General features: G+C 53.7%; 1 protein-coding gene across 1 annotated transcript in view; it reads left to right on the plus strand.

Annotated features, from left to right (window-relative positions):
• The first annotated feature begins 2,370 nt into the window (after positions 1 to 2,370).
• Positions 2,371 to 16,125, plus strand: part of Gli2 (GLI family zinc finger 2) — a 172,913-nt gene continuing 159,158 nt past the window's right edge. The window contains exon 1 of the mRNA XM_048812091.1: positions 2,371 to 2,642. Within this exon, the coding sequence (XP_048668048.1) occupies positions 2,501 to 2,642 (142 nt within the window). The 5' untranslated portion in view covers positions 2,371 to 2,500. The remainder of the gene's footprint in view (positions 2,643 to 16,125) is intronic.

Raw genomic sequence — 16,125 nt, forward strand, 5'->3', positions numbered from 1 at the left:
CAGAGTGAAGGATGAAGCTCACTGTCGGTGAACCACCAGTTAGAGTTTGAATGAATGTACAGCTACACCCCACTGCCCACCCCCCCAAGTTGTGCCTCTACAGATGGGGCTACCCACTTGAGCACAGTGACTGTCAGGTACAGCCCCAGCCAGAGCCTCAGCATTTGCCCAAGATGGCCCAAGCCTGGCCGTCTCGGTGTGACCTTAGGATAGGGGCCATGCCTAATCCTGCTCTGGGCCTGCTGGGCCCCTGGCCCAGTGCTTCCTACCCCAGAAGGACTCAATGGTTATTTACCTCAATGCCTGCCGGGGAATTCTGAGGTAAATCCCATTGCACTTGGGGAATCCTCACTCAAGGGACAGTTTTGGTGTCAGACAGTCTGGGTTCAAGGTGTAGCATAGCCACTTATGAGGAATGTGTCTTTAGACATGTTACTCAGCCTAGCGTTGGCTTTCTCCTATATAAAATGTTTTGAGGATTAAATGAGCTTATAGTGCCTGGCATTCGGTAGATGTGGTTAAAGGCTTGTTGTTTCAACTGTCATTTTGATTTCTGTCCTATTTCCAAATCCAAATCCCAAGACCTGTTGTGAGGAAAACCTAGGCCATCTACAAAATCACTTGCATGAGAAAATTGATTCTTCTGCCTCAAAGATCCACTAGTGTTTTCGTTTTTTTTTAATATTTATTTTTTGGTTTTTGGCGGACACAACATCTTTGTTTGTATGCGGTGCTGAGGATCGAACCCGGGCCGCACGCATGCCAGGGGAGCGCGCTACCGCTTGAGCCACATCCCCAGCCCCGCTAGTGGCATTCTTTGACAGATATTCCTGGGCAGTCACTTTGTGTCACCTGTAACATATCTGGAGGTGGCAATGAAGATAATATGGGTGTGGATTGGGACATAAGCTGACTGTTGCAGAGCTCCAACCCATGGGCTGGGAGGGGCAGGGGGCTTCTTGGAAGAGGTGACATGAGTGGCATCTTGAAGTCAGAGTAGGAGTTGGTCAAATACAGAAAAGGTGGGGGGTTTGCTAAGGGTTTGTGTGCAAGCTAGCCCCGCCCACCTTGCAGGTAGACACAGATATGCTCTACCTGTAGGTCCCGGGCTTGCAGGGCTGTGGTCAGGGGAGGGATGTGGTGAGACTTGATTTGGGGGAAGGAACCTGGCTACCGGGGTCGGGATGACCTGGAGAGGGATCAGAGATAGGAATGTTGCCCAGCAAGGAAGGACATGGAACAACCATCAGGTGAGGCATCTCTGGGAGATGCTCTGGGAATGCAGCCATGGTGACTGTAACCTATGAGATGCAGGATGAGAGGGGAGAAGGAAGGTGATCCTGGGCCAGGGCACGTTGCTGGAGGTCATTCCCGTAGCCGGAATGTAAAGGAACAGAGTATAAAAAGTGTGCTGAAAGAGCAGACAGGACAGAGGGAACCCCATAACTCACCAATATCCTCAAGGAAATTTTCCTCTCCCCATCTGCTTGGGTTTTCTGGGCAGAGAGTTTCGAAAGATCGTGGGACATGGATGAGCTGGTTTGCAGACAGGACTAGGAACTGCAGGGTTTGCTGCCTGTCCTTCACGCGCCCCACTTTGTTCTTGTGTACCCGCTCTTTTCTGTTTGGAAGGACGTGGGGGATATTGTGAGGATTTAAAAAATAAAATTCTGAGGCTTACCCATGTGGATTTAGCGTGGAGGTGGCGGGGGTGGAACTGACGGCTGCCTGGGGTGTCTGCTGCCCCACAGACCCTGCAGCAACCCCTCCTTTCATATGCAGCAACCTTGAACCTTTTGGACTCCCCAGTCCCCCTAAAATGTGGCCCTGTCTCCCTGACTCTTTGGAAGCCAAATTTCCTGACCCAGGTGCCTGTATCTATTCTCTTCCCCAATGGCCCAGGCCATGGTGGCTTGCCTTGTGACAATGGAGGTCTCAGTGGCCAGTGATGGAGTGCCTGAGCGTCAATATATAATGTGAAACTTTGTGCAGTGCACAGGTGAATGAATGAATAAGTATACAAGTGAATAAATCAAGGATGGGTTCTGTGTGCAGGGAGATGACTAAGCCCTTTCTTCCAGGACCTCTCAGTTGTTGTAATTATATTTATTTTCATTCCACCCCCTCCCATTCTAAGTTGAAGTTCATTGTTTCTGATTTCATTTCTCCTGGTAGTTTTTTTTTTTTTTCCTCTTTGACTCACATCAGTGGGAACTTGTTGCTTAGATTTTTTTAAAAATCTGGATAAAAGACAATGAAAACGCTAGACTGCTGTCCATGTGGTTGTTCCGAAGACCAGATGAATCTCAGGATGAATAATTCTCAAAATTAATTAAACCCTCCTTCCCAATTATAAGAGAGTGAGGAGGAAGTTGGTTGCTGGAGAAGCCAGTGGCAGCGCGAATCTGGGTCGGCGGCTCCCGGCTGGTTTGGGTGCAGTGTTGGTGAACGTCTTTGTCGTCTCCTCCAGGGTCGCCACCCGGGACTATGAGCGGCTGAGATGGAGATGTCGTCGGCCCCAGCCACGGCTGCCCAGAAGAAAGACGTCAAAAGTGGGATCCTGGAGGGCAGCGGTTTCCCCGACCCGGGTAAAAAGGCCTGTCCTCTGGCGGTGGCCGCGGCGGCCGTCGCTGCCCAAGGAGGTACTTTCTGTTTTGCACACTTGGCGAGCCGCGGGGGTGTTTTTCATTAGCCATTTAGGATTTAATGAGAGTGGTGGCCCCTGTCATCAGGGAGGCATGCTGGGTTTATGGAGGGTGGCAGAGAGGGCGCCCCTGCTCCCAGGCACTGCGAGGACAGTCGCCTGCAGGTTTCCCTGGAGCTCTGGCCACCTCAAACCCTGGGGGACCTGGACTTCCCAGATTCTTGTGGGTGGGCGGAGCCTGAGCATGGGGAGGGGGAAGGGGGGGGAGCAGCCGGCTCTGTGGCTCTGGGCGACCCTGGGATCCGTTCAGCTGGCACGTTTGAGAGGTGCCCAGAGAACTTCTTGCCGCGGACTATTTTGGAAAGTAATTGTCTCCTGATGCCTTCTGGCTGTAATTAGAGGGTCAGGTCTGGAATTGAGTATCTTAGGTGAATTTCTGGCCAACTTAATTATAACAGAAGGGACTACACGAGCCACAGTCTCTTATTTTACTGCCCCAAAGAGAAAGGCTTTCTGGTTTCCACGGGTCCGTGCCAGCATCCCGTTGGGAAAGTTTGGAGGGAAGGCGAGACCTCCCCTTGTGACTGTGCCGTCCATCTGGAGGCCACAGAACTATTTCTGTCTCTGAGGAATGGAGAGTCTGAGATTTCCTTTCTTTCCCTTTTTATTCAAGTGCATTTGGATTTAGTCATGCCCTGTTGCTCTCACCGCCCAAGAACAGCTCAAAGCGCAGGGAGGGGCGGGCACAATCGCGGGGGTGTGGCTGGAGTGCAGGCCCCGCCCCCTCAGCGAGTCGGGGCGGGGCTCAAATTGTGCCTTTCTCTGAAGCGCTGAGCTGATGCTGGGTCGCGCTGGTCCGTGGGCTGCAGCGGGTATAGCTGGGGCTGGAGCTCAGGGAGATGGAAAGACTCTCCAGGGGTGTGTGTGTGTGTGTGTGTGTGTGTGTGTGTGTGTGTGTGTTTGGCAGGTGCTGGGAATTGAACTTGGGGCCATGCACATGCTAGGCAAGTGCTCTACAACTGAGCTACACCCCCAGTCCCGAGTTCTTTTCCTAAGAGTGAATTTGAGGACTTCCTGGTTTTTGTTTCTCTATGTATTTTGACTTTCCTTGTGATTCCAAGTTGGAGTCATTTGGGGGATGTGGGGTCCAGGTCAGAGGAGGGAGATCTGAGGTTAACTTTGGGGCTCCCTGTAGGAGGTGGGTATCTGGCATCCTGACCTGGAGATGTCCTGAGGTTCCTGTCCCCCCTGAACAGGGACTCTCCTAGCCTTCCTGTCGGCATAGAGGCAGAGCTCTTAGATGCTATGGGAGGAGTTGAACCCTCCATGGCATCTGGTGCCAGAGAAAGGGAAGAGTGAGACTGGGTGTGGCTGAGCCAGAGTCCTGGCCATGTTTCGTTTCCTTGCCTGGGTCAGTGTCTATGGCGATGCCTCAACTCGTCCCTCTGTCTGGTTCTCTGAGGCTGAATGAGCTCCTCGGAGCTGGGCCTCAGCATATCTCTGGCCTGCCCAAGGGACCCACCTGGCCTGCCTTGGTATAGCATGCAGCGCGATTTACTGCTGGGTCCTAGCAGCCTCGAACAGACTTAGGTAGCAATTAGACAGTAATTAGGATGCAATCTAGGGAAAAGCCCCTGTAGCGCCAGACCTGGCTGTCACTCTTGGGGCAGTAACAACAAATGCTTCAGGGAATTTCAATGGGGGAGATGGAAATTCAGAGCCCAGCCACCCCAGAGAAAGCCCCTGCCCCCACTCTGCCCTCTGGGACGCCTGCCCTGCCCACCACAGAAGTGCACGTCCTATTGATGGCTGGCGCAGGGTAGCGTGGCTGGTGAGGCTTCGCACAGGGTGGACTCCCCCTCAGGAGCAGGAGGCAGCTGGGTGTCTTTGCAGCAGTCTTGGGCCGGGTGCCTGTGGTGCTGGAGAGTCTCGGGGTGTCCTCATCCCTGCACCTCTCCCTGAGCAGTTTATTGGGAAAAGCCCTGGAGCCAGGGAAGAGCAGCTGTTTCTGCTTGGAGCAAAGTGGTCACTGAGGGGTGGTGTCCTGTGCTGGTAGCTTTTGTGACTGCACTTGAGGGTAGGGACAGGGAGGCCTATTGGTGCATCCAGAGGGTGCTGCCCGGGCCCCTCCTGACCCATGTCGTGAGGGGATTTGACAGGTGTCATCCACAGAATTTAAGGACCTCTATCTTCTTAAATCTCACGGGATGGTGGCAGAGGAGCTGTGGGCCAGACTCCACGAGCACTAGGCACACTGGACTCCCAGAAAGCTCCAAGGAGCTTGTAGCGTGGGCCTGCTCTGCCTGCAGATGAGGCGGCTGCAGAGGCCAGGTGGCAGCAGGTGGCTGGTGCGGGTGGCCCTGGTGAGGAGATGCCTCTGTGATCAGCTTGATCTCAGTGGTTGGTGCTGGGTTCAACAGGAGGGGCACTGAGCTGTCTTGGGGTGTAGGGATGGGCAGGGAGTGGGGCTGGGAAGGAGAGCAGTAGGGAGCAGCCCTTCTTGCCCCAGCCCCTGTGGCTATCTGATCTCCCCCACCCCACACGGCACCACTTCCAGGTGCTTCCACTACTCCCCCAGAGTCAGATGCCTTTGGTTGGTTCTAGCAGGGAACCTACCTTCAGGCAGAAAGAGTTCATTTCCACGTGGCCCACATCTGAAATATTGGAACTAACCTAAGTATTCGGTGATCGGGGACTGGTTGATCCAACTGTGGAACATCTGGAATGGAATATTTGATATCCTTTTTGTTTTGTTTTATTTATTTATTTATTGGTGGTGCTGGGAATTGAACCCAGAGGCAGTAGACCACTGAGCCACATCCCCAGCCCTTTTTATTTTTGATTTTGAGAGAGGTTCTCACTAAATTGCTGAGGCTGGCCTCAGACTTGCGATCCTCCTGCCTCAGCCTCCCAGTTGGTGGGATTAGAGGCGTGCACCACCATGCCTGGCTGTTAGGTATCTGTTGAAAGTGCTTATCAAGACCTCATGAAGGCTCGAGAGGGGTCGGGCCTGTATTCTACAAGTGGCCGAAGTGGGATGCAGCTGATGACAGGCCCCGTTAGGAGTGAGAAAGAACAGGAAGGGCCTGAGTGAGGAGGCAGCAGGCCCCTCAGGCAACGCTGGGAACCCAGGCGGGTGCTCTGGGTGTTGGAGTGATTCACGTGGGCACAGCCTTTCCTGTGTTGTAGACAAGACGCCTGGGACTTGCCCAAGGACAACAACTGCCTCGAGGGAGAGCTGAGTCTGGGTGTGGCCCTCCCGCCTCTTACATGAGGGGAGTCTCCTTCAAGTGTAGTCGTCCCTCAGTGGCCGTGGGGGACGGATTCCAGGACCCCAGGATACCACAGTCTAAGGATGCTCAGGGCCCCAGGTCCCATGGCTTAGTATTTGTACATGACCTACACAATCTTCCTGCGAACTTTAAAATCATCTCTAGATCACTGATAATACCGAATACATGTAAATGCTATGTAAATAGTTGTTTATAGTATATTGTTTAGGGAATAATGGCAAGGGAAAAAACCCTACATGTTTAGTACAGATGCATTCTCCCTCCTCACTCGCTGAAGGTCTCCGACATGTGATGGGTTGAATCTGCTGATGTGGTATCCCCAGATACAGGGAGCCGACTGCATGTTATTTTATTAATTTTAAAAGTTAATTTTTTCGTGGCACATGGGGATTGAACTCAAGGCCTCAGGCATCATAGACAAGTGCTCTACCACTGAGCTACAGCCCCAGTCCCATGTATTTGCTTTTAGATGATTACTTTAGTTTTGGGGAGTAACTGGGGCCTTCATTTGGACTCGACCCAACTCTATACTGTGGGGTAAGTGCCAGCCTTGGAAAAGTCTCCATGGGTCATTGCACCCTCTCCCCGTGACAGTAGGGCCCTCATTTGTCCCAGAGCCTGGCAACACCTACTCTCTTCCAGATAGCCAGTTCCCTGGGGTGGGGGACCATGGCACATCTGCCAAGTCCCCTGTCTTACCTGGCCTCTGCTGCTTGACTTCCCTTAGGAGTCTCTGAAGCTGGGCCTGCTGGAGGCTGGGGGTGTCCATCAGTCTCCACCTCCCTGAGCATTGGAAGTGTCTCTGCAGAGCAGGACAGGGAGGCCCCAGGAAAGAGCACCACGGTCCCCAGACTGGGAAAAGGGGGAGCCGCTGACAGGAGCCAGGCAGGGTGGCTTTTTCCCAGCTCCTTCAAGCTGTTGGACTCACACTTTGAAAGCCGTAAATCTTTAAAAACACATTTTGGCCGGGAGTCCCTCCCCTCTCCCTTTAATTTTTAAAATAGTGTAATTTTAAAGGCAATTTGATTCAGATGTTTCTTGTTGCTCTACACTGAGACCGTCCAAATGTTGTTGGATTTTCCTCTTCCACCATGGGTTTGCTTTCCAAAACTATCGCTGGACCTCTCTGTGGGCCTCAGTGGACCCAGCCACCATCAGACTCAGGGACGATTGCAAAGGCTAGAACCGTGAAACTCAGAGCCAGGTCTTGATCTCAAGGGTTTTGCTGATGTCTGAAATCGAGCAGCCAGACAGGCTTTGGGAGCCCTGGGAAGCGCTGCAGGGCCAACACCCAACTTGGATCCGGAGCATCTCCTCCGTGCCAGGCCTGGCCTCCTCCCTGCATGCTCTTCCCCAACGTCTCCTGGGAGTTGGTGCTGGGGATGGAACCTGGGGACTCGCTCTATCCCCAGGCCCTGGGAATGCTAATTCTTGGGCCTCACCCCAGACCTGGCCATCCTTGCCCACTGACTCACTGAGGCCAGATGTTACTCTTGATACCAGCAACAGGAGCCCAGGCTGGCAGTCAGACTGGGGCTCGTATGTGCATGGCTGCGCTGACCTGCGTGGTACCCTGGCCTCTTGATGTGGCCTTCTACCTGATACACAGGGTGGGGTCAGCCCAAGGGTTACTGAAGTCAGCTAAGCCCGGGAACCTCATGAGACCACTGTAAGAAAGGCCAGCCCCCAGGCTGCCCCAGGGCGGGGCCTGGTGTGGATATGGTTAGCAGGTTTTATAGGTCAGTGGGTACGGGGCAGTGATAATGGTGCTGAGGGCCTGGGTCTTCACCTGGGTGGGATAACTCCCTGGCAGGCTGGGATCAGGGTCTGGCATTGCTGACCCTCGCCACAGTGCTTTGGTGATCGGGGAGGTCTACACAGCCTGCTGACTGCTCATACTGGTCACCATTACCTGTTCACTGGCCCTGTTGGCTTTCTGGAAAGCTCCTTTGAGGTACTGTTGGTTTTGGAGCAAGGCACCTGTGTCGGTGTGAAGCGTGCAATCCCAGGGTGAATAGTTGAGTGACTATTCACTCGTTTGCCCAGGGCTACAGGCCCTCTGCCACCCACCCTGCCTTGCTAGGGATCTGTCTGATGCCCTTTCGTGGATACACACCTCAGAGTCCTGGTGGTTTCCCCCTTATCTGGTTCTGTGCCCCCTGGGATGCCCATGTGGGCAGGGCCTTGTTCACTCACCTCTGTCCTCTCCCTCCTACACCCCAAGCCACAGAAAGCCCATAAATGATTGCCGAGTGAATTGATGCTGTCATGCTAGACGTGTGCCCCGTGGGCTGGCTTGGTCAGCTGCCCCTGATGGCCTGAGGTCCCCTGGGAATGAGGGGCAGTTGGGGCTGGCCCTGCTCTTTGGTCTCCTGTGCTTCCACCCCCAACCCGCCCCAGGGCCCCTGGACATCAGGGATCTTGCTGAGAAGGGCAGCTTCCCTTCTCTGCTGGGACCATATACCTTTGCCTCGGCCCCCGGATGCACTCAGGTGTGACTAAATGGGCAATTATTCTTATTGAAGTGATTTTCAGGATTGCTTTTGACACTGCTTTTAAGCTTGTTTTGTGGCCCAGCAGCACAGAGTGGCCTCTTTCCCATCAGACTTTGTCCAGAGAGTGGATCTCAGTTCCCCCTGAGAGCCTGGCTCACCCAGGAGGTGGGGTGCAGTGGGGCGCCGGGCATATTTCTGTTGGGTTCCAGTCTCTGGGCTTGAGGTTAGTTAGGATGGTCCAGACCCTATATATACTAGGTTTTATCCTATAAGTACATACCTATGATAAAGTTTAGCTGGTAGATGAGGTACAATAAGGGATTAACAACAGCAATAATAAAACAGAAGAATTATAACAGCAGACTGTAATAAAAGTTATGTGAATGCGGTTTTTCTGTCTCAAAATGTCTTATATGTTTACTTTTTTACTCAAAGGAAGCACTTTATGGCTTCTCTTTGGCACAACTGAATTGCCAGGATCGCTAGTCTTGTGTTTTGGGGTCATTATTAAGTAAAAATAAGGATTACTTAAGCACAAGCACTGCGATATTGCAGCGGTTGATCTGATGGTTGCTAAGTGACTAACAGGTGGGTAGTATATACAGCATGGATACTCAGGACAGCAATGATTTACATCCTGGGTAGGATGAAGCAAGACCCCTCAAGATTTTATTATGCTACGCAAAACTTCATGCCATTTAAAATTTATGAATTATTTATATTTGGAATTTTCCATTTAATATTTAAAAAAATTTTTTTTGTCATTGTAGATGGATAGAATACTTTCATTTTATTTGTTTAGCTTTATGTTGTGCTGAGGATTGAACCCAGTGCCTCACACATGCTAGGCAAGTGCGGTACCACTGAGCTACAGCCCCAGCCTGAATTTTCCATGGAATATTTTTGGACCATGGTTGACCACAGGTCACTGAAACTATGTAAAGTGACATGGCAGAAGAGTGGGGTGGGGAGGGGCAGTGATAATGGTCATGATTTCCGGCTACTGTGAAGTTACCAGGACAAGGTTTGTCGGGTGGCTAGCAGAGTGCCTGGGCAGATAAGTGGTAAGGACATCCACCTGAGCATTCCCTTGCCCACCCTGACCTCACACTGACTGACGTGCTCTAAATGCTGCTTAAAGCAGTAGACATCTGAAGTCAGACCACCTGCCCCACTTAGCTCCAGCATAGCAGGCCTGGTCCCTGCCTCTGGCCCAGCCCAGTATCTGTGTTCTGCGAAGGTCCCTGGATCCTTCATGTCACACCCAAATCTCTGTTTTCTGGCTGGTCACCTCTGCCCTGCTGGAAAGAAGCCTTGGAGGGCAGGCTGGGGGCTCCTCCTGCTCCTGTTTGCTCCTGGGTCCTTGGCCTTGACCTTGGCCAACACTCTGTGGTTTCGTGAGGTTCATCATGGATGTTAAACGAATGAAGAGCTGGGGAGAGCTTTGAGGTCTCTGCAAGTTACCGAACAGGAAGAAGCTTCAAGGGTCAATTCTTTGAATCCGTTCATTTCACAGATGTGAAAACTGAGGTCCAGAGATAGAAAGCACAAAGGATCACCCGAGGTGACATCATTATGACTGACAACCCATTCCCTAGGGACGTCCCATCAATTGGGACACACAGCTGTCCCTCACCCAGCCCAGCCCCCTCCCTCCCAGCCCAAACCTCAGCTTCCCAAATTGACGGTGTTTATGTTGGAAACATTTTTCTGACGTTTGGTTCTGTCAAAACTAATTTCAGCATTTCTAAAGCTTGGTAAAAATACGGCCTCATTACTTTGATGTCAGTACATAGTTTACTATTAGTATATTCTGGGGTTTATCATTTTAGTCATGTTTAACACGGCTGCGCCAGGCACGCACTATTAAATCTGGCTTATTTTACATTCCTGTCCGGAATTATTTATTTGGAACAATTTCCGCCCTATCAAAAGACACAGCTAATGCTGTGTTTTAATGTGTTATTTACACACAAAATAACCTATTTACAACTCAGTTTGTGCTGGAGGGAGAATGGATGGGCCCCAGTTCCCTGCGTCCTGTTATATCGGGGTTTAACAATCTGGATTGCTAATAGAACCATTTATCATTGGTGGGGGAGCTGGGGGAGGGCAGATAATTTATTTTATGTTTGTGGCCAGGTCTCACCGCCTCTGATCTTGGGAGCATTTTGAGGATAATGAAGTCAAGCCTGGTGTTTGGGGTGACCATGAATGTCTGAAGTGGCCTGGGCGCTTCTGGGTTCTCTGTGTTCATCTCGTGGGTGGTTCTGGATTGTGGGCCGGAGACATGGTGATGCTGGGGACCCTGCCTCTGCCCTCTAGGGATTTCTCATTGGAGGTGATACCCAGGAGGCGGTGTTGAATCCCGCCCAGGGGACTGTACGGGGAGGCAGAGTCCGAGCTGGGCCTCAGGGATGTCCAGGGTTTCTCCAGGTGGAAAGAGGCAAAGGGTGGTGGGTGGTTCTTAGAAAGGGTTCAGCATCGCAGCCCCTTGGGAGCCTGAGGGGTTGAGGATGGCCAGGCAGCCCAGGTGACTCCAGGGTGGGGTGTGGGGCCCGAAGGACAAGCCTCCTAATGGCCCGGGGGTGAGATCCGGTGTTTCTGGGTGTCCCAAGAAGGTGCCTGGTGGCCGGACCTTGCAGGCTGGGGTGGCGGCTCCTCAGAGCCTTGTCTAAGGCAGGAAAAGTCGATCTAAAGCTCAGGGCCCACTGCAGAGGGAGCAGGAGGTGTGGGGTGCAAGGTTCCCCAGCAGCAGAGCCGCGGTCTCTGTCCCCTAGAGCCTGATATCGCCCCACGGAGAGATCAGACACCCCACCCGATGTGGGCATTGCCTGCTACGTGGTCCAGCAAACGGGCAGGAAGGATGGAGCCTAAGCCAGGCCTTGGTGACAACCTGCTCTGAGTCCTGCAAGAAGCCACCGCATGATCAGATCTGTGTCTGGGGAAAGGGCCACCAAAGCAGTTTACCAAGCATGAGTGGTGCTTAGGGGAGGCCCAACCGGAGACCCTCAGAGCAGCCAGCACCAGGGCGGCCTTCACGGTCTGGGGCCCCAGGAGTGGGCTTGGGCAGACCAGGTTTGAACTCACTCCCTGCCCCTCGGGCATCCTTTCCTGACCAGAACCCCAAGGTCCTTCTTCATCACAGGCAAAACCTTAGCTTTGGAGGCTAGGCTGATTACAAATGAGTGTGTAGTGCTTAGGGAGCACTTGGTATGCAGTAGGCGTTCCATAAAGGGTAGCGGCTGCTGTTGGTGTTGCTGTTTGTGCTATCCCTGTGATGGCTAATTCAAGGACTCGCTCCTGTCAGTGGCACGTATGTTTCCCCATCAGTGTTTGAGAGAGTGAATGAGGAAACTGAGTCTTCACGGTGAGTCGCACTTTTCCCACACTGTACAGGAGGGAGTGGCCTTCCGGCCTGAGGAACAGCATGGGCAAAGGTCCTGGGGCCTGAGGGTGGTACGGGGTAGCCAGCAGTGGTGTTGAGTGGGAACTGCTGGCAAAGAGCATTGCTTCTGTCAGCTCTTGGCAAGGGGCTCCTTTTGCTTCCAGGTCCTGGCACGAGCTCACGTCTCAGGCTGTGTCTGGTGGCCTCTCCTGGAATATGTTCTCCAGCTGCTCTGGCCAGACGTGAGTACTGGCAGCTCAGGTGGACCCTGTTGTGCACGGCTTACTTGGACCCCTGTCCCACTTCTCCCGCTGGGCGGACAGGAGGGAGGGGGCCCAGGCCTGAGTAGCCGCCTTTGGCTCTTTTGTTTGAGCATGTTCTGGGCAACTGGACAGCCTGCAACCCTGGCACTGGGCAGCCAGGCCTCTGGACAGAGGAGGAGGGCTCCCCGGCCATCTGGGTCTGTGTCCTGTTTCCAGCGGTGGTGTTTGAGATGAGGTTAGGGTTTGGCAGCGGACACCTTCCCCAGTCCCTGCCTTGCTGGACGCGGAGGATGGTCTGGGGAAGCCTTCCCACAGGGGGAGAGCCGCGTTCCTGTGATACTCAGCCCAGGGTCCCCCTTCTCCTCTTGTATTCACCCTGACACTGGACCTAGCAGCCTGGTGGACACTGAAGAACCTAGGACAGCGGAGCTAGCCCAGGGGGTGAGGGTCAGGGAGGGAAGTGACAATGGCCAGAGAGGCACTTTGCAGACTCCGTGATGGCTGAGGCTCATGACAACCCAGAACTTTGTCCTGTTTCTGGGACCCTGACTTGGAGGGCTCCACACTGGTCACATCTTTCTCTGCCCTGCTGGTGACAGAGAAGGCAGCAGTTGGCTTGGCTGAGGGGACAGGCAGGTGTGAGTTCACAGCCAGGTCCAAGTGGGGGTCCCTGGCCTTGTGCAAAGGAGTGATGAGGTCACCTCAGCCCACAGAGGGGGCCTCCAGCAAGTCCTGGTTGTATCCTTCGTGTCCAGAGCAGTGCAGAACTTTCCAGGTGACCTCAGGTCACGACAGCACCCACCTTTAGACTCCCACTTTCCCTGTCTCTGGGCTGACCGTGGAAGGGGGCATGCACAGTCTGCTCCAGGACAAATGAGAACATCCGTTCATACCAACACTGGTACATGATTAAAAACATTGTTTTTGGGGTTCCTGGGATTGAACCCAGAGGCGCTTCCTCCCCAGCCCTTTTTGATTTTTATTTCGAGACAGGCTCTCACAAAGTTGCCTAAACTGGCTTCAAACTTGAAATCCTCCTGCCTCAATATTCCCAGTGACTGGGATTACAGGTGTGCACCAGTCATTTCTGGTTTTATACAAATCTTCAAAGCAATATTATTCATAATAGCAAAAAAAAAAAAAAAAAAGGAAAAGTAAAAGAAAGAAAACAACCCAGAAATAACCCCAATATCTAGCTGGTAATGAATGGATACACAAAATGTGGTCTACCCATACAATGAAATACTACTTGGCCATAAAAAAGGATGCAGTACTGGTAAATGCTATACACGGTTGTTTTCAACCGTGTTAAGTGAAAGAAGCCAGAACAAAAAGACAAGTGATACTGCTCTGTTCCATGTATATGGACTGTCTCGAGGAGACAAATCCATAGAGGAAGAAAGTAGGTTATCATTTCTTTTTAAGTTCCTGGGGGGAGAAGGGAATGGGGAATGACTACTATGGGCATGGGGCTCCTTTTTTGGGGGGGGGGATGAAAATATTTGGTAATTAGATCCCAGTTGGCGGTTGCACGCTCTGAATGTGCTAGAACCCACTGAGTTGTAGACTTCACGATGGTAAATTTCATGGCATGTGAATTATAGCTCAGTTTTCAAAAGGAAGTGGGGGGGTAAAGGAAGAACTGGTGGAAGGAGGGAAGAGAGGAAGGCACTGACAGGAGGGAGGGCAGCCGTGCGCACTGCTGTGTGCCTGCCTGGGCCTGGCCTTATTTTGGATCCGCAGCCCTTCCTGGGACCCCCATCTGCAGGAGCATCAGGCCACATGAGCATCGCTGCCCCAGGGAGGCCCCGGCCTCCCTCTGGGCCCATGAGCAGCCTCCCCAGCCAATTCTATAGGCTCCAGGAACTCTAAAAATAACTGGAGTGGAAGGAGTGTGTTTAATGACAAAGTAAATAATTACACTCAGCGTTGGAGTTTGGAGGGGCGCTGAGTAAATCACTGTAGAAAGAGCTGCGGGCCCCTGCTCACGCCGGGCCTTTATCACCAACGCTGTCCTCCCTCGGACTTGGGATAATTGATGGCGGGGACCTGAGCTCGGCAGCAGCAGGCCAGGGAGGGACTGAGGGTCGATGAGCCCCAGGGGCGGGGTGATGCTGGGCCAGGATGGGCCTGGGCTCAGCGCTGCCCTTGGCCACTTTGCTGGCCAGAGCTGGGGAGGACTCCGTGGAGCAGGGACAGGTGAGACTCTTTTGAGCTTCTGACCAGGGGAGGTTTCTGGGATATCTGGTCTGCAGAGGCCCAGAGAGGGCAGTGGTCTTTCCAAGGCCACACAGTGAACACTGATGGGATCTGGTGACAAGGGGGATAGCTGCCTGTCAGCACCTGGCAGACCTGGGAAGGTCTCCGGAAGTGGCAGCATTGGCCGGGGTCAGCATGGGGAGGGGGGGCTCTGGCTGCCCGGTGCACCCCTCCTTGTCCTGTGGGAACTCCCAGTGAAATCTCCCTCCCTCGCTGCACGGCCTCACCTCGTCCTTGGAGAGGAGCACGGTGCCCTCCAGGGCCACTCTTCCCTATCCCAGCCCTGGAGATGGACAGGTCCTTGTCTGTGGGGTACCCTCCCTGGGGTGCATGAGGACCCAGGAAGATGGCAGTGCCTTGGCCTGGCAGGAGTTGGCACGTGGGTCAGGACACTTGGTGGCAGGTGACAGAAACCCACCCAGACTCTGAGTTGCCTGGAGTTCCTGACCCCATACCTAGGAAGGCAGGAGTTTGATTTGGCCTGAGGACCAGGTCAGTGTCCTCTGCAGGCCCTGGATTGACCCAGCCTGTCCGTCTTCCCTGCTGGCCCTTATTGCTCCCCATGAGGACACACAAAGTGCCCCCTGAGAAGAGTCAGATTTGAAACTCGGAGAAGAAATGAGAGAAGGTTCCAGGGCTGGCGTGACTAAAGAGGGTCCCTGAGGAGGGGAGTGGCCTTTGTTCGGCAGGGAGAGGCCTCGGCTTGGAGGCCCAGCCTCCACCGTGGCAGGAAGCACTTCCCAGGGTTGTCGAAACCACGGCTTCTCTCAGATGTGCTGGGTAAGCACATGGAAAACCGCTTCCTCAGCTAGGGAAAGGACAGAGCTCACCCCAGAGACAGCTGTAGGCTCAGGCTGGCTCTCATCTGTGTGGCACACCAGGGTCACACTCACGGGCCACCACCGGGTCCCTGTGCCGCCCTAGGGAGTCAGAATTCAGTAGAAGCAGCTGGAGGGGACCCCTCTGGGGGCAGGTGCCTTGTGTCCTCTACCCACTGCGGGAGCTGGGCCCGTTCCTTTGGGTCCTTGAGTTTCACACAGGAGTGACAATGACCTCCCTCCCAGGGCCACACCAGAGGCGAGTCCTAGACACAGGGCCATCCTCACGGGGGCCATGGGAGGACAGACCACAGTGCCACCCGGGAGGCTCAGCTGTCTCTGGGCGCATTTTCAGCCGTCTCCCCACCCCATGGAGCCCATGGTGTCTGTCTGGGGGAGCCACCCTTCCTAGTCCCTTAGCTTCTGGGACGCCCCTTTCCCTTGTCCCCATCCTTGCAGGCCCTGCCCTCTGCTCATGGGACTTTTCCCTCCAGGGCCACACTGTTCGGGTCTCTGCACCTCTGTTTGACCCAGGTCTCCCTCAGGTGTGCGTCTTGCCCTCCATAGTTCACATGCCGGGTGCAGGTGAGCGTCCTGGGTTCTTTCCCTGTCTCACCAGGCTGTGCCACAGGCGGGGGACACCTGGCCATGCCCTGGAGCCTTTGTTGGGGAGGGGAAGACTGCTGAGCTGGAGAGGGAGGTGCGGGTCCTCTTGTCCCCTGAGGTCACTGTGAGGTCCCCGGTGGATGGCTGTGAGAGGGGCCTGGGGGACTCGCAGCCGGTCCTGGAATGGACGGCGCTGGGCCCTTGAGGCTCAGTAACACCGAGCAGGCGTCCTGGCAGGGCTGTGGGTGGTCGGGGATTTTTTCTGTGCATCTCCCCAAGGAGGGATCAGAAGGTTCTGGGAATTGGAAACACAAACCAAAGCAAGAAAAAAAAAAAAAAAAAAAAAACCCTTTGCCTTC

This window comes from Marmota marmota, unplaced genomic scaffold (genome assembly GCF_001458135.2).
Source record: "Marmota marmota marmota unplaced genomic scaffold, marMar, whole genome shotgun sequence".
Taxonomy (NCBI): Eukaryota; Metazoa; Chordata; class Mammalia; order Rodentia; family Sciuridae; genus Marmota; species Marmota marmota.